We start from the raw sequence: 20,338 nt of genomic DNA on the forward strand, positions 1-20,338 counted from the left end.
AATGGTGATGTTAAAATAAAGCATAAATACAATATGAAGAAACCTAATGTTTGTCATACCTGACGCTACCCAGCAACCAGCCTAGCATTACACTCCGGTGGACCCTATAAGTACTGTAAAACTGATTGTTTCTTTTCAGCTTTGCCATAATCATCCCTTTATCTCCATACCTCATACGCATTGCCCAGACTCCTCTCCCATCTTCCTCACATGCAAAATAGAATGTCCTTTGCCTTCAATTTCCTAATCATGCACTTTATATGAAGTTTGACAGATATCTAGCCATGCACCTTATCATACCATTCATCTTCATTGTTTCCATCATACATCCCACCATCATCTGACACACACTAGAACTCCCATCAGGTGCCTTGAATGACCTCTACTCCACCCCCTTCTGTCATGCTCCCCACCATACCTCTCAATTGCGGTCCATACTTCAAGTCCATCATCTCTATAATAATACTGGGGTAGCGAGAGCACATTGCGGGATCTGAGGTCATCTGGCAGGCAGAGGTCACTGTAGGTCATATTCTCGAGCCCTCGCTGTAGGAGTACAGGTACCCCACCTTGTCCCGTAGCAACGGCCTGGAAAGAGACAAATGCTCCATACATTGAACAAATTTAGTGTAACTTCATGAGCAATAGCTCATAAAATGAAAGTGTTCTTACCCGGTCAAAAGCCATGCCTGTGCCAAGTAACCCCGTGCGCGCAAGAATATTGACTTGTACCGTATTGTTCAGGTGAGGAATGAGAAGCTGCAAAAGGAGAAAGGCAAAACATATTGGGTCAACCCGTGTTCAGACACAGGGTCAATAAGATAATTTAGTTGAGATAACCTGGGCTCAGTCCAACCACGCATCTGAAGCTAAACTGCTTGGTTCACCTTACAGAATTCACCAACTCCTGCACTACTTTAAGCCATCGCCTTTGAGAGCTCCTTAGGGAACGAATGAGTGTGGGAATGAATGACTGTGACTCACAGAATACGGTCTTAACAGAAAAAGACTAGTGTGTGGTCAGCTCCGGAAGTATATAACAGAAAATCTATGTGTACTCGGTAATGAACATGTGTTAAACTTACAATACGGTCTCTACAATATGATATAAAAAGGGGCTGGGGTTTTTAGAGGACAATAGCTTATATCTTGTTCTTATCAATGAAGCACTTCTACAAGGGAAATATTGCTTAATTTGCCTCTGAGGTCCTTCAAGACTCCCCTTGCTGTTTCTTTTCTTACCAGTTAAAATAAACTTTGAGACAGTCGACCCTTAAAGCCAATGGTGCTGGGGAACCTTTACCTGAGTTGCATAGCTCATTCACCCTGAAATCCATGAACTGCTTCCCAATATTACACAACTATGGTGTTGTATGTTCCTCTGCCTACAAAGAAACACATTTGTTATGGCCCTTCTGCACCCTTTATGCCAGATGTCCAAAGATCTGCTGGCATGACATTTATAAACCTATTAGCAAGGACACCTAGGGCCTGATTTAAGAAAAGTGACACCGTATCCAATGCAGCGCCATTTTTCTTGCGCCCCTTAGCACCCCTCTACCACCACCATGTGTGCGGTGTATTTAATATGTGGCACACCTTGGCGGTAGTTAGGGAACTAGCGCCAACATTATTTACGCTAGTTTGGAGCTTTGCCGGTTTAGCACTAGAAATGTTGACGCTTGTCCTGCAAAGTACATTGAGGCCCATTGAAGACAATGGTGTGCCTCCTTTTAACGCCTGCTCTGTGCAGGCATTAAAAATGCAGCTAAAAATGATGCAAAGAAATCTTTTAGATTTCATTGCACCATTTTTTCAGCGGCCCTAACCAGGGAACGGCCCCTTGCATACATTATGCCTGGCACAGGCATAATGTGGCGCAAGGGGTTACAAAGTGGCACAATGCATGCATTGCTCCACTTTGTAAATATGCTGCTGCATTTTTGCCATAATATAGCCACATTAGAATCAAAAAGAGGCTGGAGAGAATATGTAAGGCAGCCGATACAAGACCTCCAAAGACACATACAAATCTGTACTCAGAAGGTACCACACAGGTCAAAGAAGCCAGGAAGGGGGCCCTTGCGATTAAACTCGAATTCAGCACCAGCTCTGGCAAAGAACTCTTGAACATTTTCAAACAATTCACTAACCTGACAGCCTCTATTAACACAAACATCCCCTAACAGATCCTTTTCGATGACCTTTCATACATTTTCCAGAACAAAATTCTCAGGATCTAATCCATCTTTGCACCACCAACCCACCATAGAGACATCATCACCCAACCCCCCTCCCACCACCATCAAGATCATTTGCCTCTCAATAAACGTGAGCCCCCTCACCGCAGATGACAACACCAAAATTATGCACACTGTCCACTCAGGTCCCTCTCATATCCCTGCCCTCACCACATGTATAACCGGGGATGCACACTGACCAGCGCTAACCTCACCACCATCATCAGCTCATCCATCCTCAGTGGAAACTTCCCAGACAGCTGGAAACATGTGGAGGTCACTGCTCTGCTGAAAAGAACCCTTGCAAACTTAAAAGTTCTCAGCAACTAAAGGATAATTTTGCTTCTACCCTTCCTGGCCACAGTCTTGGAGAAAGAGATCAACAATCAGCTCTATTCCCATCTTGAACAGCACAACCTCCTAGACGCCACCCAGTCAGGCTTAAGAAGCAACCACAGCATGGAAACCAACAGCAACTGACAACATCCGATCAATCATGGACAGAGGAGAAGCCGATGCACTTATCCTGCCCGACATCTTGGCGGCGTTCAAGACTGTCTCTCACTGCTCCCTCATTGCCAGTCTTCCGGAATAAGGAATCCAAGGGTCCTAAGCTAGATCGCCTCCTTCCTCTCCAACAGAACAAAACAAGTCAGGCTCTCCACTTTCACCTCCAAACACAAGAAGTTCATCTGTGGAGTCCCATAGGGCTCCTTCCTCAGTCCAACCTTTTCAACATTTACATGGCACCTCTCAACTGATTTATAAGAACCCACAACATCAACATCATCTCCTACACCAATGACACTCAGCTCATCCTTTCCCTCACTGACATCAACAACACCAACAGGAAAAGCTTCTCCTCCTCCATGTCCAATGTGGCTGGATGCAAGAGAACTCTCTCAAACTCAACACTGACAAAACGGAGATCCTTATCTTTGGGAATAAGAACTTCCCCTGTGACTCCTCCTGGAGGCCACCGACCTAGGACCCGCGCTCATCCCCACAGCCCATGCCAGAAACATCAGCATCATCCTTGATGACAAGCTCTTGATGAACAAAAAGGTCAATGCCATTATCGCATCCTGCTGCCACATCTTTAGAATGCTTCACAACGTCTTCAAATGGCTCCCCATGCACACAATACGCACAGTCACCCAGGCCTTTACCACCAACAAGCTCAACTACAGCAATGCACTCTGCATAGGCATTTCCAACAAACTCATGCAAAGACTATAAACCATTCAGAACACCACCGCCAGACTTATCCTAGTTGTCCCCAGAAGTGTGCATAGCATTCTATATCTTGCAGAACTGCACTGGTTACCCATCCAGAAATGCTGCACGTTCAGGCTTCTTACCCATTCCTACAAAGCCCTCCACAATGCAGGACCTGCCTATCTCAATGACTGACTCCACCCCTACCAACCCTCCAAACAGATGCACTCCAACACTCTCTCCCTTGCACGAGTCCCCCATATACGCAAATGCAAGACAGGAGGACACGCATTCTCTTTCATTGCCACCAAAAGCTGAACCGAATGCCCTCCACTCATAAGAACCACCACTTCACTCCTCAACTTCAGCAAGAAGCTGACGACCTGGCTGGTCAACTAGGAGCCTCACTGGATCTTCACTTCTGCTCCTGCGCCTGGATAACTTCATGGGTGATAAGCTGCACCATCAAATCTACATAACATAACATAGCACAGTAAAATGCTAAAATTGCTTCAGGCCATTCTTACAAGAAAGAAACACAGGCCAATAGTGGAGTTTACTTCACCACTGGATGCTACAGTTATGTGGAGTTTATCTGTGTCCCCAAAATCCTCTATCCTTTTTTAAAGATATATTTGCAATCACAACTCCATAAAAGCAAAGCTCCCAGTTTCCCCTTACTGCTAGCCACAAGATATGCAGCTATACTTCTGACTAAGCCATGTAGTGTTCTGTATGGCTTTGAACTGGTTATTCAAGCCAGCCTGTTATTATTTTCTTCATTCTATCTTGTCTAATGTGGGACCACTCTGATATTAAAGCCAACCACTGTCAGTAATCAACCCAAACTCAAATAAGGCAAAAGCTCTCTGTGACTGGATTATTAAAAGCATCTCCCATGAACCACAGCAACACAATATCAACAGTAGCCCATAACCCACCACAGACTTCACCTGCGTATTCATTTCCCTCATCCCATGATCCATTCTCTTGCACAGCAGGTTTTAAACTTAACTGCCTAAATACTACATGTTCAGGACTTCTAGCATTTACACCCCTAAAACTGCAGAATGTCCATATCAGACAGAAAGTCCAATAAGTGTGCCTAGAGTTCGGCCTGTGCAGACAACTGTAAGTCTACAGCAGAATATCTAGGACATACTTGCAGCTCCCAGTTAAACACCATGTATGAATCATCTTTTTAGGACATAGGGGACTATTTATGAGCCCTGTGCATTCTGGCAGCACGGACTTCAAAATCATATCTATGAGCCCACGCAAAGCCACTCTCCATGGCTCTGAATAGCCTCCTAGATATGGAGTAAGGCAAGGCAGAGGAAGTCACTGCCTTGCCTTACTCTGTGCCAGGGAGGTGTTCCATGGGTGTTGCAGTGGGTTTTCCAATGCAACACCCATGGATTTTGACACATCCTCAGATTATCGAGAGCCTGTAAACTTGGGGATGTTCCAAAAATGTATGCCTTCCCAGGGCAAAAGTAATGTGGATAAATAATTGTATTTCTCCTAATTTTTTTCTCTTCCCATGTGTGCTGCATTCTGCAGCACACATAGGGGAAAACGCTGCAATGGATGTTTCTGTGCAAGAAGGGGCAATACAGGCCATGGTGCACGGATGCCTGCATTGGCACTAGACTGCCGAAATGGCATCAGCACAGCTGCCCTATACCAAATCCCCTTCAATAAGGGGCATAGAGTTAACTATTTACTTGACTTGTCTGATGTCTGTCACATGATCAATAGATACTGTGCTAGACAAACCTTCCGATCCAGCAACTGGAATCCACTAACTGGCCTGACAGCTAATTTCTCCAAGCAAACGTCAAGGCTTTCTCCTTTGTAAGGGCTTGCGTCTGTAATTCCTTCCTTCCTGTAAGAACAAAAATCACTTCTCATCCTGCAAAACATCAAAAACTGACCTTTTCTCGTGGCCACGCACCCAAATCCAGTACAGGAGCATGTTCTTAAAGGCTCCATAACACTAAAAGTATAGTCTGTCAGAGTATTATAACCTTCAAATTAAATTCCTTTAGGTTGGTCCATACCATGGTTTCTGGCATTACAGCTATTTTGAGACATTGAACTCTTGCTGCTGGTGTCCAGGGGAAGAAGTACCACACCGTCCTCAGAGGTAGCATCAATGTACCTTATCTGACCACTCCTGTGTTGCTTTAGTGGGAAGAAAGAACCGATTCTCACTTTTAATACCATTGTCAATGACCAATCACATTGTCTTCTTGTCTTGTTACCTTGTAGACTGGATGACACATAGGCAGGTGTCGAATAGTGGCAATCCAGAACACTTCACTGCAGAGGTGGGTCCGGAGAAGGTGCGAGACAATCTGATGGACATGGAAGTCAGCATTGCGCACCCAGATCTTGGCCAGGATCCAGTCCCACTCAGAGTCAGTGGGCAAGAAAATTGGGCTGTCTGGTCCTGGAATTTGGCTGATCTAATGAATAAGAGGCAACGAGAAGTCAGACGTGCAATATGAAACCAGTACAGGGCGGCAGAGGACAGTAAGGTAACCAGAACTGCTGGGCTTGCAATCTCACGAAAGAATGACAAAACATAGATAACTAGATTGATTTAAATGGATTGTGTATATTTGCTTTTTTTCTTCTGAAGACAATGCATATATTACAGAACGGTAGGTGGTTTAAATGATTGTTGAAATTGGGCATGCATTAAGGAAAGCTAATATACTCAACCTAACAAATATGTAAATATTGCATGCATGGAATAACAATAAATCTACCAAAAGCAGTTCCAAACAAAGGAACAAGAGAGGAGTGATCTAATACAAAAAACAGAGAAAAAATACTTATGAGAAATTAAATCAGAACATTTCTTCACCTCAGTTTACAAAGAGCTCACACAAATTGAGCAGGATAAGGTAACCAGCATTTGTTATATAAGAAGTGATTATGATGCAATGCAAAACCATTCCATCAGTACCACTGAGCTTTATTTACTAAAGTACAGATGCTTTCGGCATCATGTAACCAAGAAGATTCTTTGACTTAAAGGAGGTGGTAGTTGAGAACTATTCTAAGGTTCTCACCATAACTCTGAATTAACTTAAATACATTCAAAAGTTAAAACTAAATTATGTTTGATATGTCTAATTAAATTAAAAAATAGCCCTATTGTAATCCTAATACAAACCACAAACGAATAACTAATTACATCTAATTAATTAAAATCGGATTTTATTTGTTTTATACTAATTCTAACTCTGCACCCTTAAATGATGAAATAACATTAATCGTACGCCCTAGCCGAACCATATTACTAATGTAACTCTGATATTTTCATAAAAAAATTGCCTTGAATCATATTCAATTATTTAAATACTCACCTTAACTATAAATGTCTTAATGTTATTATAAAACATAAACTAAAGTAATAGGTAGTGTTGTTCTCACACTAACCCTAGCCATAATCTTTAATAACTTTCATTGTATGTGGTTTCAATTGAATTATAGTATTCCTAAACCTAAATCACACATACATTAAAAGTAATTCCCCCAATACTTTAGGCAAAATGATGGTGTAACTAAGCAAATGCAGATAAAGTAATTGTGCTGTTGAATTACTTTTGGGTAGCAAATGCTACACGGTGTAAAAGCAAAGTATGTAAATGCTGAAGTTAATGGTAGAAATTTGGTGAAAGAGGAGATCTAGCTGATGGAAAAATGTGTGAAAGAGTGGAGGGTTAGAGAAAGGAGGTCAGCTGGCTTTGCTATCAAAGGAGCCAACAATAGGTTAAAGGAGATTGTCTGTAAAGGGTGTATGAGGAGGTGGGGTTTGGGAGTGATCATGGAACTTGAGCAGGGCCCTTTTGTTCACCAGAAGATGGCGTGACCCCTCTCTCTCTCTCTTTCTCTGTCTAACAAGAGATAACCAATGGCTCTCTACAAACAGAAGGTCAAATAGGGAGCTGAGGCACACAACATTTTCACTCTTTGAGATCTCAGTTGACGACCTTCTTGCAATGTAATTATTTGTAAAATATGGTTACACTATCTCTGGCTTGCATACTGTAGTTATTAACTTTATCAACTTTATTGATAAAATAATTGTGAAATGCAGATCTTGTACGTCATTGTTGAAGAACTACATGTATGATGGTTTTCAGGTCTTCTGAAGAGCTGTAACATATTGTTTTGTGTGTCGCTTTACTGTTAATGACACAGACAGCCTGGTTACAAGTAGCCGGTTAAATTCCAAACTCTGAGCAAACAGGTGTGGTGCAATGTTTATCGCAGCTTGTAATTACAGGTCAAATTTGCCAGAATTTACCAATGGGGGAAAAGGGTCTAGTATTCAGCAGGACGGGTGGATTTTGCTGCGATAAATACAAACATTTGCATACTATTTCCCAAAACGTCAGAATATATGAATATTATAAATGAGTGTCAAATTTTATTGAGTGCAATGATTATCACATCTAAGAAGAGGCACTAATAACCCGGCCCTAAGATCGAAATAGAAATTTTAGAGTCTGACTATTCACGGGTGAGTGAGACTGTCCAGCTATGTTTTTGCATAAAAGCCGCTTTGGCAGGCAAGATTTTGATGGAAAATGTCATGATTTACAGATGGGTTTACTAGTAGATTTTCCTGCCTCTTTCGCTGTGTGGGATGTACAACAAAATATTGTAACACTCACACACAGAATGCCCCATTTTCCCATATGCTACACCATCATCCCTACTTCCTGGACCAGATCCAAATGTGCATGCACTATTGTTGGAGCCTGTGTAGGACATGAATTGGGAGCATCACCACGTCCAGTATTATGGGAGGAGAGAGTTATACAGCAGGTGGCAATACCTGAGTGTCGTGACCAATTATGATACAATACAGAGGATCAAGAGAAGACTAAACCACTAAGTAGGAATTCAGCACCTTCCTTCATCCAGACAAGTAATACAAGGATGGTGGCAAGAAAAATGTGTATATGTAAACTTCCTAATGCTAAAGGGATAATCATATTTTCCCACCTGACTAATTCAGTAGTGAGAATAGTCATATCTATTACAGTTACTAACACATAATTTTTTATTTATCATGGAGTTAACACTAAAAGAAGAAAAGAAAGGATTTGCTATATAGAACTCTATACTGTATCAATACATTTTATGAAATAGAATACATCTGTCACACAATCGTTATTACTAGGCAGTCATTTTATACTATGAGAACAATTGTGGCCCTCGGTATCTGATAGAAATGAGCACGGTTACATTTTTTGAAATCAATAAATAAGTAATCCTTAATTAATGGCTGAAGGGTGTGATGAGGCTTCAAATTGTTCTGGCTCTATTATTGAATCATAGAACCTTCATCATGGCAGGGCAATGGGCATTGTAAGCTATAACCCAGTGTGAACATGGTATTCTATAGTAATTGCACGTCGTCTCTGCTGAATTTAACCTAGACCTAAACATCATGCTTAATTAGTTTTTTTTTTAAAAAGAAAGAGAAAAAGAAAAATAGTAAATTTAGAGCCCACCAGTGGTGCTATCAAATTTAATTTTTCTTAATATCAGGTCTGCCTAGCTTCGATTGCATTTCATGCCATTTTCTTCCACCACTTGACACTTCCTGTTCCTCTTCCTTTTTTGCAACTTCTTTTCACCTGTCTTCTCCCTTATACGTACCGTATTTCCCTTTTTTTCTCCTTTCTCAATTTTTCTCTAGGCCAAAATCGATGATGCTAAATAATTCCAAAAATGAGAGCTCACCGCTGCAACCGCGACAACTTTTTCCTTTCCTAAACTGTCTCTTATCACAATGACCAGCACGAGCCTTGTTGAGCATCAGTGGTCACCACACCCAGTTGGCTTTTAGAGAAATACCCTAGCATACCTTAAATTGCAAACCTGGCATGCTGAATTATTTCAAAGCACATTTATTAGCAGCATATTACATTTTAATGGATTTTTAATTTGGCATAGGAACTATATTTCCCGCAGTCAGGCAAATCTTTCTATTGATATGGTTTTCATAATGCATAGATAAAGCACAAATATTTCAAAAGTTTTACTTTGTCAATCATTTTCTTTAGCTTATGTTTACATTTTCCTGCCGTCGAAGGGCAACTGCATTAGATTGCTTTAAAGTCTATGGAAGTCGCTATAGAATAGCTGACTATCCCTACATACATTCTTATTTTTCAGATTATCATACATCCTTTTGGCTATACTGGGGGATCTGGCTCTACTCCAGTCCAACGCAGAAATCAGCTGGCCTGGACAAGAGGTCATTGTGGATACCTGGATAGCCATGGGTACAATCTCATCCTTCGGAGTCCTGTAGAGGAGACACAGAGGTGCAGCGATGAACTGCTGGCGCCCATTGATCACGTTAGCAGGGATTCCCTCGAGGATCTTGTAATCAACTATAAAGATGTTACCTTTCTGTGAAAGCAGAAAATACATTCAGACCGGATGTAATCATTCAAAATATCACACACAAGAGGGAGAAAAGTGACAACAAAGCCACCCGAGGTTTTTTTGCAGCATCATATATGGCAAGGATAACAGGAAATTGGGTCTTCGAGTTGATGGGATGGTTTCTCAAGAGAAATAAGTATTTCTTCACAGAAAAGATGGTGTCTTATTGTATAGTTTCTTAGCAAAACTTCCCACAATAAGATTGATAACTGATTCTGCAAAAAACTGACTTGGTGAAATGGGGTTATAATGCTGATAACTCACAAGGTGAAAGAGCAGGTTGGGAGTACCTATGTAAGCATGAGAGTACTCGATAACCCGCGCAGTTCCACCCTACCATTATTCGTTTGTCCCTAAATATATCCCTTGTATTTTGAAAAAGGTTCATGTTCATCCTGGATCCTGAAGGAGTGCTCAATCTGCAAATCTGGTGCTCCTAGGAAATATTATCTGGCGTGGTCTTTAAGGACAAGCCTCTCCATTAGCTCCCCCTCCTCTAAACTTTAGAAGTAGTCTAGCCTCAGCCCCTCAGCATATGCCCTGGGTGGTGTCCGCGACTGTAGCATCTGAGGCATTTGGTAGGCAGCAGCTGCATCCAGATGAGATGAATATTGGCCCCCTCTTATAAATCAAGTCCATTGGCCACAGCAGATGTGGATTTCTTTGTGCTGATTTTATTTGTAGAATTAGAGTTTTTGCGTATAATATGTGCTTCAATTTTGTAATAGAGTTGCAAACATCAGAACATGTGCACTGCAGTGATACTTTGCCATGACTAGTGTTGCATCTGTTGTTGGGTCTACTGTTACCCGATAATAAACTTCTTTATATTATATATATATATATATATATATATATATATATATATATTTAATTAATGGTTTTCCCGAAACCATGGTCGGACCGCCACTTTTTTGAGCCTCAGTATTTCGGGACTTGCTTGGTGGATATATATATATATATACTTCTTGCGAGATGAATAACAGATTCTGCCCATGGAGACGACATGCAAAAAGACTATCCCCTATTCTGCTTCCTTTGCCACCGAGACGTTCAAAAAAAGAATACAGAAGGTTTCCTTGACGTCATACCCGGGAAACTCTATATGGCAAAGGTACACAGAGTCAATAACCAACACAGTGCATTCAGGAATAGTGCAGGGAGGTCCTTCCCAGAAGCCTCTCTGAGGCGAGAAGCTCTTCCCCAACCTGGCTGAATAGATCTGTGGGAGAATATTTACGAGCCCCTTGTACCACCGTGGTGTCATTTGTTTGGGACACAACGGTGGCCCAAAGGTTGAACTTGCATCTATGAGGCCAATCAAATGCAAGGCTTTAAATGGCCTCATAGATAGGTAGTAAGGCAAGGCAGAACAAATCGCTGCATTGCCTTACTCTGTGCAAGGGAGCAAGGGAGACATGCCAGGGACGTTGTGGTGGGTGTTTCCATACAACACCCACGGATTATGACGTGTTCCCACATGTACAAAATCTTGTAAACCTGTGGATGTGCCCAAACCTTACGCCTCCCAGGGGAGGCACAAGGGGAAATATGTCTTTATTCCTCCTCGTTTTTTACTCTTCTGCATTCTGCAGCACACATAGAAAGAGGAAAAAGTCTCCATGGATTGTTCATGTGCAGGAATGTATCTCTTCCTACAAAAAAACAATCCTGCATGAAACCCAGGCACCCTTGCACGGTGGTACAAGTGTGCCTGCATTGGCGCTAGGCTGACACAACGGGGCCAGCTCAGTGGGAAAGGACAGGAATGCCCCATATGCCATAAATACGGTGCATTCCTGCCCTTTCCCTTTGATGCAGGGCAGTGTGACATGGTGACTTGCTGCACTGCCCTGTGCCAAAAGGCCATAAATATGAACCTTGGTTTTTAAGAATGCACTGACTGATTAACATGGAACTGCTTCTCATCGCCAAGAATTGGAAACATTATTGCCCCCAAACATACTGAGCATCTTTTTTGAACCAGACACACATGCTTCCCCAAAATGGAGCTGAGTGCTGTAAACATGCTCTTTACTGTGTACATACCTGAAGGCCCTATCGCTGTTTACTTTGACTTTGTGGGTGATGCCAGCAGCCCTGTGAGTCTACTGATGTGCAAACAACACCTCTCTCAGCCAGGGCCAGCATTAAGGCGGTGCGGGTGGTGCGGTCGCACCGAGTGCTGGCCTGCATTGTGGGGCGCTGACCTCAGGGGGGGCGCTGTGTTTAGCAATGACTTACATATCTTGCAATTTAAAAGCACCTGCTGGAATGTTCCTTGTGCGCCCAGGCTTCAGAAAACATTTCAAATATCGAGATAACTTGTTTGATTAATGTTCCTGCTAAGGAGAGAGAGAGATGAGTTTTGTCTAGTGACAGCTTTGACTCGCCATAAAGTAGCGTAGAGGGTTAAAATGCCTGCGGCAAAGGACAGAACTATATTTTATGGAGATAACTGTGGATTAGTAAAGCCAGGCTTCACAGGTGCTTTAAAACAAATCAAATGTATGTGGGAGAGGAGCTATGGTGAGATGAGAGGCACATTTGCTGGGTGGTAGTGAAGGAATCAGAGGAGGTGGTAATAGGGGTAGGGGTGCCAAAAAGGACTGTCGCACAGGGCACCACCAGCGCTAAAGTCACCCCTGATCTCTGCAGACATCAGAGGAGGGCTGCCACAAATGTCTATTGTTAAAAGTGTTAGTGATCTGAGAGGTAACTCAGCCTGGCGAGCACACTCTATCCACAATCACTTCCATATTTTTCACTCACACTTGAACAAGAACTGGACCAAAAAGCTCTGGAGTAGACCAGTCTGTGCCATTGTGTCCTGTGGGCCCTACAGAGTGTCCTTAAGTATTATGTGGTCTACCTTTCCTCATCTGAGTCACTCCTTCCTGAATGAGGAGATGCTCACCTGGAGCCTTTAGGGACCACAGGTCACAAGATGTCTACATTTCCAAGGGATGACTCCCAATAATCATATGCCATCAGATATGGATGTTTGCCCAGGGTTCCCAGATCCAAGATGCCCTTACATTCCATAGCAGGATTTCTGCAATGCTACTACTGTTCGCTTTGCCACAGTCTTGCTTTTCTTTCAGCTGTTTTCAGTGTTTGCAATCACCAGGATTTGCATCAAGATGCAGTATGTGAACCCCTAATCCAGGAAGAAGATTTTGGTTGCAGGATTGCAAGCTTGCATTTTGCAGGATGGAGTCTGTGGTCGGGCAGCACTTTAGAAAGTTACACGAGTTCTGGTGCTCGTGATCATGTAATGATGGTGAGCAGTACAAAATGTGTATACCCGATGGTGCTGGAACACAGATATCCCAAGAAAAATATAAATAATACCTGTACCTGTAATTCGTTCTGGAGGCACGTGCTGTCTCCCAAAATGGGCGCTACCATCTCCTCAGCTAGCGGGAAGTTGGCAGGGATTTCGGAGCACCTTCTAATGAGCACCGGGTTGGTTCCATTCAGGAACTGGTATCCGAAGAAGACATCTTCCTTCCAGTGCTGACACACATACTCTGTTGAGCAGAGAGGACAAAGTGGAATATTAATAAATGACAGACCACATTGTTTTAATCACGAAAGGGCATGTGTAGGGCAGATAAGCAGGCCAGCCTATGCAGGCAGCAAGGCACAAGAGTTCCTTATAGGAGTAGGAGCAATAAAAGCAAGGCTGCTGAGTTTTCCGACTGCTGTGTTTTACTTTCATAATTTCAGTGTAATTATGAGTGAAATTTCAACGACTATGAGTGACACTTTCTCATAAGCGATAAAGACGAGGGAACCATAGAAATATCGTAATATAGCGATAATCCTACGCCTGCCTTTGTACACCAGCGCCACGTTATGGCCTACTCGGAGCGTACCTAGCAAAGTGAGAAACTGGAACACAAAGGTTTTATCTCACATCAGGACACAATTCTTTTGCGTGACCATCTCAGGCATTGCAGTAATGCAGGACAAATGACCAGATGTGTGTTATTCTAAAGCGAGATGCGTGATACTTGGCAGGGCTGTAGAAGTCTTTGAGAATCGTGTGCACAGTGCATAGGTCATGCAATCTGTTCTACAGTAAGGGGCATATTTACAAGCCCATAGCACCACCTTGCGCCGCCCTAGCGTAATTTTTTTTATGCTCAGGAGGTGTTAAAGAGGCCTTTCTCCTGCGCTGTATTTACAAAGTTGCGCAATGCTTGTATTGTGCCACTTTGCAAACCCTTGCGCCACATTATGCCTGCGGCAGGCATAATGTATCCAAGGAGGGTGTTCCGGTGCAGGAAGGCCTGAGAAAATGGTGCAGAGAATTTTTCAGCATTTCACTGCATCATGTTTTCCGTCATTTTCAACTCCTGCTCAGAGCAGGCGTTAAAATGACACACCTATTTTAATCAAGGGGCCTCCCTGTGCTTTGCTGCACTACAGTCAAAATGTTTGATGCTAGTGCAGCTAAGTGCCACATTAGCACCAAAACTGTTGACGTTATTGTCCTAATGGCCTCCATTTTGCACCATATTGTAAGTACAGTGCAACCATGGTGTCGTTAGGTGGGGCAGGGGGCGACACATGAAAAGTGGCGCATCGAGACCGATGCACCACTTTTTAAAAAATATGCCCCTAAGCGTGTGCTTCCATGTCATGTTTTCGTGATGCAGGTACAGAGATTCAAGATAATTGTATGAGATACCAAATTAAATAAATGCAATTTGTCCAGGATGCAGCATATTAAGTGTTAAACAAGACTCAAAAAAATTAGAAAAGTATGAAGCAATGAAAAGAAGGAGGAGCGAAAGAAAGAGAAAAAGGAGGAAAGAAAGATGATAAAGGAAGAGTATCTACTTACATTCAAAAGCAAGTAGTTGTACCTATAGTTTACCTAGAATAGCTACAGAGCCACTCAGTGCTAAGGGTACCTTTCCGCGAGTGAGACACAAATGAACCTTGAGAGGCGTTACTCTATGGGACTGCTGGATTGGTACCTTGGCCTTCTGCTCTATGACTATGTCTAGGGGGCGATTTACTAACATTTTGTGCAGCACACATATAAAGTAAGAAAAGTCTTATAAGTGGTCAAGGAATAGTATTTTGTACTGGAAGGTTACTCTACCAGTACACAACCTATGCTAGACTCATGCACACACCTTTGTACTATAGCACAAGGTGTGTGTGTGGCGCACAGCAGCTAAAATCTGAGCAGATGCTAGGGGGATGAGAGAGACATATCTCTGTAGATATGGCGCTCTCCTGCTCCCACCCTGTCAAGCATTTTTGGCTGCTGCCCTGCGTTGGGTGACAGTTTAGTAAATCTGCCCATCTAGTCTCTAAAGATGGCCAGATCATGTTTAAAAGCTGTCACTCTGAAACATTAATTATTTACATCAGTGGTCCCCACCTGTGCCCAGGGTGTCCTCAGGCCTGGGACTGCAGGAAGGCACTTCTCTAGCTGGGTCCTCTGACAAACGTGCATGTTTTTATATGTATTACTTCCTTTCCATCAGTTTTAAAAGCACTGCAACCTTCCTAGTACATCCAGCAGCTTTCGGGCAAAAATAAAAGCATCAAGATAACCCTGGTGATTAATGTACCTGCTGGTGAGAGACGGGAGTTTTGTGCAGTGGCAGTTTTGACTCAGCGGTAGCACAGATGGTTAATATGCCTGTTGCAAAGAATGTGTGTCATGCAAAGAACAGTATTTCATGTGCGTAGCACAGCGGGTTACTGCTTTTGTTACAGAGATTCTTTTGTTATTGTGCAGTTCATAAATTACAATCTTAATCTAGCACAGTGAGCTATGAATTTCCATCAAAGAGCTGCATGCAAACTGCATGGCACAAATCAGAAAGTTGTATTTTTGCCCAGGCTTTCAATGTCCTTATGTTGCTAAAAAAGGGTTGCTTGCGTAGAAATACATTATTACTAAAGTAAATGCTAACCACTGTATTGTGTTCTGAATCTTGCGTTTGTGCTTCTCCAGACAAAGCACTCTTAGAAAAAGTAGATGACATGAATCCTACACGTTGCAATCCATTGTAAATTGCTCCAACACCTTACACTGCTATGAGAGGTGCTATGACACAAATTAATTACATGTGAAAGAGATGCTAGGGAGAGATGAGAGGCCCTTATGGTTTTACTTTCTTTCTCACTACATATTTATGTAAAAAAACTTTTTCTGATCTTGTGAACTTAAAAAATAAAAACAGAAATCTCTTGGGAAAAGTAGAATCTGACCTGAGGATTCAACTTGCCTAAATGAAACCAAACATTGAAAAGTTAGTCACCAAGATGCAGCACCAACCTCCCCATGAAAATGTTTTTATTTTTTTTGCATATTTTTTCAATATAAACTAATTATATCTTTTATTATGATTTAAATCGTACAAATTGTTTAGGGGTCCATGGCTACTAGTTATTATTTAGTGGGGGCCCTCAGGAGTCAAAAGGTTGGGAACCACTGACTTACATATTAAAAGCAAGCAGCCTAGAGAATAAAAACGCAAGGAAGTTGGAGGATTTTTTCATCATGAAGCTAACTCACAGAAAGGTAAAACTAGGCAGGGAAGAGTGAAAGACAAAACAGAAACGCACAACCCCCAGGTTCTAATGAAAAACTTTGAGCCCTAGCTCTTATTTTTTTTTAATTTAGACACTGCAAATGTCTGATATAACAAATTATGCGCTAGTAACGGAGATTCATATTTGGTTTGTGTTGGATCAAAACAAATGTAATCAAACATCGCCCTCTGCTGGTAAATCGCAAAAAGGCAGACCTCTTTTCTCGATGGTAATGTTTCACTTTTTCACTTGTTCCGGTAGAAACAAGACCCGTTTCCAGTATCACATCCGGGTCAGACAAGCGGGCTCATATTTACATCCTTTTGTATTTTCAGTTTGTCGTTTAAGAATACGTATAGTCGGGTCTCTGTTTTCAACTCTTCTGGCGTTAATGGCAAGAATCTTTTAATCCGTTTCGTGCATTTTGCTGCTAAATCGATTCAATGTAACCAAGTTTTAATGACATCAATAGCAAGTAACTTAAATCATGTTACACTTTCTTTGTGATCCTTAAACAATGGGGTGCAGTGTCATAGCTGATATCCTGCCTTTTACTTGCTCTGCTATATTCTGCTATTCGCTGGTAGGCTGCGCTGTCTATTTACAACTTTTAACACAAGCAGCGAATAATAAGCTTTGGTCGTCTTTCCTCACTTTGATATTTTACCGAAGGTTATTGATGGGGAGTTGTAAATCCACATGTTACACGAGTAAAAGCGATTATTTGTCAGTGATTACATTGAAAAGGAAAGCTGCTCCTTGGATTAGTGTTTTCACCTTTATTGGTAGATTAGCAGTGTTTATTATCAAAGAGGAGCGAGTCTCTGTCCAGGTCTTTGGCACTTGTCAAAGTTTCCTTCTGCATTCTCAGATTGTCTCTGTCTTTTTGTTTCTTTACACATTGAACCACTTTTCTGCTGTCAGAGGTCAACCTTTCAGTTTATTGCCATTTCTTTTAGCTCGCACAAACTCTTGAAACAAGCATTTGCAATGCAAAAGGTCTTGTATTTTCGTGAGTTAGAGCTATTGGCATTGTAAGTTCAGAACTGGACATTTCTAGCCACATAAATTGGTCAACCCTGTCTCATAATTTCGTCTTTTCCTGCCTTGTTTTGGTGGTCACTTGCAGCTGCTGACATCAGAAATCGCAAGCCCTTGAGGAGAGACGAGAAGATGACTTCTCTACCTTGCGTTATGTAAACATCTGAACAGAAATTGGAAAATAAGTCTGGAAAAGTATTTTATTTTTATTTCAACAGAATGAAAAGTCTTGCAAGCATTATTGCCTCCTTTTCAACAGGCAAAGCAGCCTGAGAAGATTTATGACCCTGCTAAAGGAGATAAGCAATGCCCTGTGTGTAATGTTCTGGGTGCTGGCAGGGAGGGGCCCTGGAGAGAGACTCGAAATGTGATGCAAGTCTAAGCAAGTTTCACATCATTGCCTCTAAGTTTAGCTACATTCTACCAGAAAGGGCATATTGTGGATTTGTGAGCAGTGAGCTAAATGACCGGGTGTTTATTTTGTAAAAGAAGCTTATTTTAGGAGCCAGAGGTAAAGGAGGACAGCACTGGAATAAAGCCAAAACAAATGTCAGTGACATTGGAGGAGGGGGGAGGAGCAGAATGCTGCAATAAAACACAGGCAGCTATCAATTTAGAAAACGAGGGGTGTTTACCAGGTGGGGTATCTAACTAAAAAGGAGGTTTACAAGTATTTCCCCTGTAAAATAAATTAAAAATACGATCAGCAAGAAATAGATATGTTTTATTTCTAAATGAATAGATAATTAAAGAAGGAAAACAGTTTGTAGAGGGCACAACACTGCCATTTAGAGCTAAAATGAAATTAATATGGGGTGAAAATGAGCTATTTCATTTGATGTTATTTCAAACAGAAATAGAAGAAGGACTCACATTTTATAAGTGTGTGATTAAACTTCTGAGATTGATCCCAAAGTAAGTCATAGTCCTGAAACTAACACTTAGAACTGGCATACCACTGCTTTTCGTTAAAGTGAGACATTGAGTGCATGTACACACTGCAGTGTTTTCTCCTTTTTCCGACCCTTTTGCAAGGAGGTCTCTAACCAGGGGCAGCGTGGATTTCCGTTCAGGAATAGGTTGTGGGCATAATTGGAGCATGGAGTTGGATTACTTTGTTTAACTGGTTCACAACAAAAAGACATCCTTGAAAGTGTAAAGGTTTTTAGAGCACTAAATAAGAAGTTACATAACGTTTGTCACTAAATGTGAATGTTGCATGAGCATTTTTGTGAGTCTCGTCCCAAATTATTTTCAAGTCTTTTTCTACAGCAGACAATTTGCCGTAAGGACCCTCAATAATCACATGTGGAACATATTCACGCAGGTTGCTTGAAAGTGTCCCATCTCGTGAAATGACATGTATTTTACAGTTTCACTGTTTCATGGAAAGTCTTATCAATGTTTGAGCTTGTGGGATGTTACGGCCGGTTTTACAAATCAACATGAAGTGCTGTGTGTTGTGGCACATTTCTAGTGCTCTTCTTCCCCAGGTAATCGCAGTCTGGTTGGCTCCCAGCTACAAAGAGTGTTCATATAAGTTACTGATCCTGGTGTTGAAAGAGATAAATGCATTTCCCCTCAAAGAACCACTTCTTAGTGATCTACAGGTACATTTCAACTTGTAACCTCTAATCAGGCAACCTTGACCTACCTGTCACCTCAAAATCTCTATGTGCAGCTTCATGATTTAAATCTTTTTACTTACTAGGACCCCTGCACTGCAACTCTGTCCCACCTAAAACTCATATTATCCTTGCTCTCTACTGACCTCTTTCAAAATCATTTTAATGGATCACCATGTTAAGGGAAGCGTAATTGCCAACTACACACCATCCTCAACTTCTTACTGAATTGGGTACTGCAAAAATACATATATATTATGTACATGTGTGTGTGTGTGTGTGTGTGTGTTTTTGTGTGAATGTGAATCACTGAAAAAAACACAGTTAAAAACTGAGTTATGAATTTGGCTGAAATGCACAAATCACTGAAATTGTCATCATGCTTACCAAAGCATCTAATACATGCCTGTTGGAAAATGGCCTTCTCTGAAGGGTCACCCCAAACCTTTTGCCTTCCTCCTCCTCTTTTTCTGACCTCATTTTTGTTGGCTTTAGGACTCTATAAACGTTAGCACTGGGTTTTACTATTGCTAACCAGTGCTAAAGTGCCTGTGCTCTCTCTCTAAAAACATGGTAATGTTGACGCGGATATGCTAATTAGAAATTATTAATAAATGCTTTTATTGTTTATAAAAGTTCATAGAGAAATAAATAGTAGAGAAAAATTAACGTGCATGTTTTGAAAATGTGCCCACTTATACAAACTTGTACTAAAAGAACTAAAAATATGTGAAATAATGAAAATGTATAATAATAATAATGTAGTAATATGTCATATTGAAATATATAACCTATGTTTCGCATTATATTGTAGAATTAACTTAGCCGAAGTCGTGGCTTAGTTTTACCAGGCCTCATGCAGAAGCTGAATTATTAGAGCATGCTGGTGAGAAGTTGAGAGAGTAGACTGACCTTGAACCACCCTGTGTTAAAGTTTGCTTAGGTAGAATTTTCTGCAATGTACCGACGGACAGGAGACGATGGAATCAAATTGAAACAATTATGTGAAGAGTAGACCAGATGTATTTTCCCAGGACTTGAACAATAGAATCACTGACTGGAGAAGAAGATGCAACATTTTCGATACCTGATGAGGCAGATGATGAGGGCATCGTACAGCGAACCAATCAACTAATTGGGAATGGAGAAATATTAGGACCCATA

At 41.6% G+C, this 20,338-nt stretch overlaps 1 protein-coding gene across 1 annotated transcript in view; it reads right to left on the reverse strand.

The window, feature by feature from the left end:
- The window catches only part of LOC138267088 (hydroperoxide isomerase ALOXE3-like), a 126,346-nt gene that overhangs the window by 37,983 nt on the left and 68,025 nt on the right, over positions 1–20,338 (reverse strand). Inside the window, exons 6-10 of the mRNA XM_069215934.1 lie at positions 13,302–13,474; positions 9,762–9,905; positions 5,726–5,929; positions 673–759; positions 419–588 (exon numbers count right to left, since the gene is read on the reverse strand). Of these exons, the coding sequence (XP_069072035.1) occupies positions 419–588; positions 673–759; positions 5,726–5,929; positions 9,762–9,905; positions 13,302–13,474 (778 nt within the window). The remainder of the gene's footprint in view (positions 1–418; positions 589–672; positions 760–5,725; positions 5,930–9,761; positions 9,906–13,301; positions 13,475–20,338) is intronic.

The sequence above is a fragment of the Pleurodeles waltl genome, chromosome 12 (assembly GCF_031143425.1).
Source record: "Pleurodeles waltl isolate 20211129_DDA chromosome 12, aPleWal1.hap1.20221129, whole genome shotgun sequence".
In the NCBI taxonomy this organism is placed as follows: Eukaryota; Metazoa; Chordata; class Amphibia; order Caudata; family Salamandridae; genus Pleurodeles; species Pleurodeles waltl.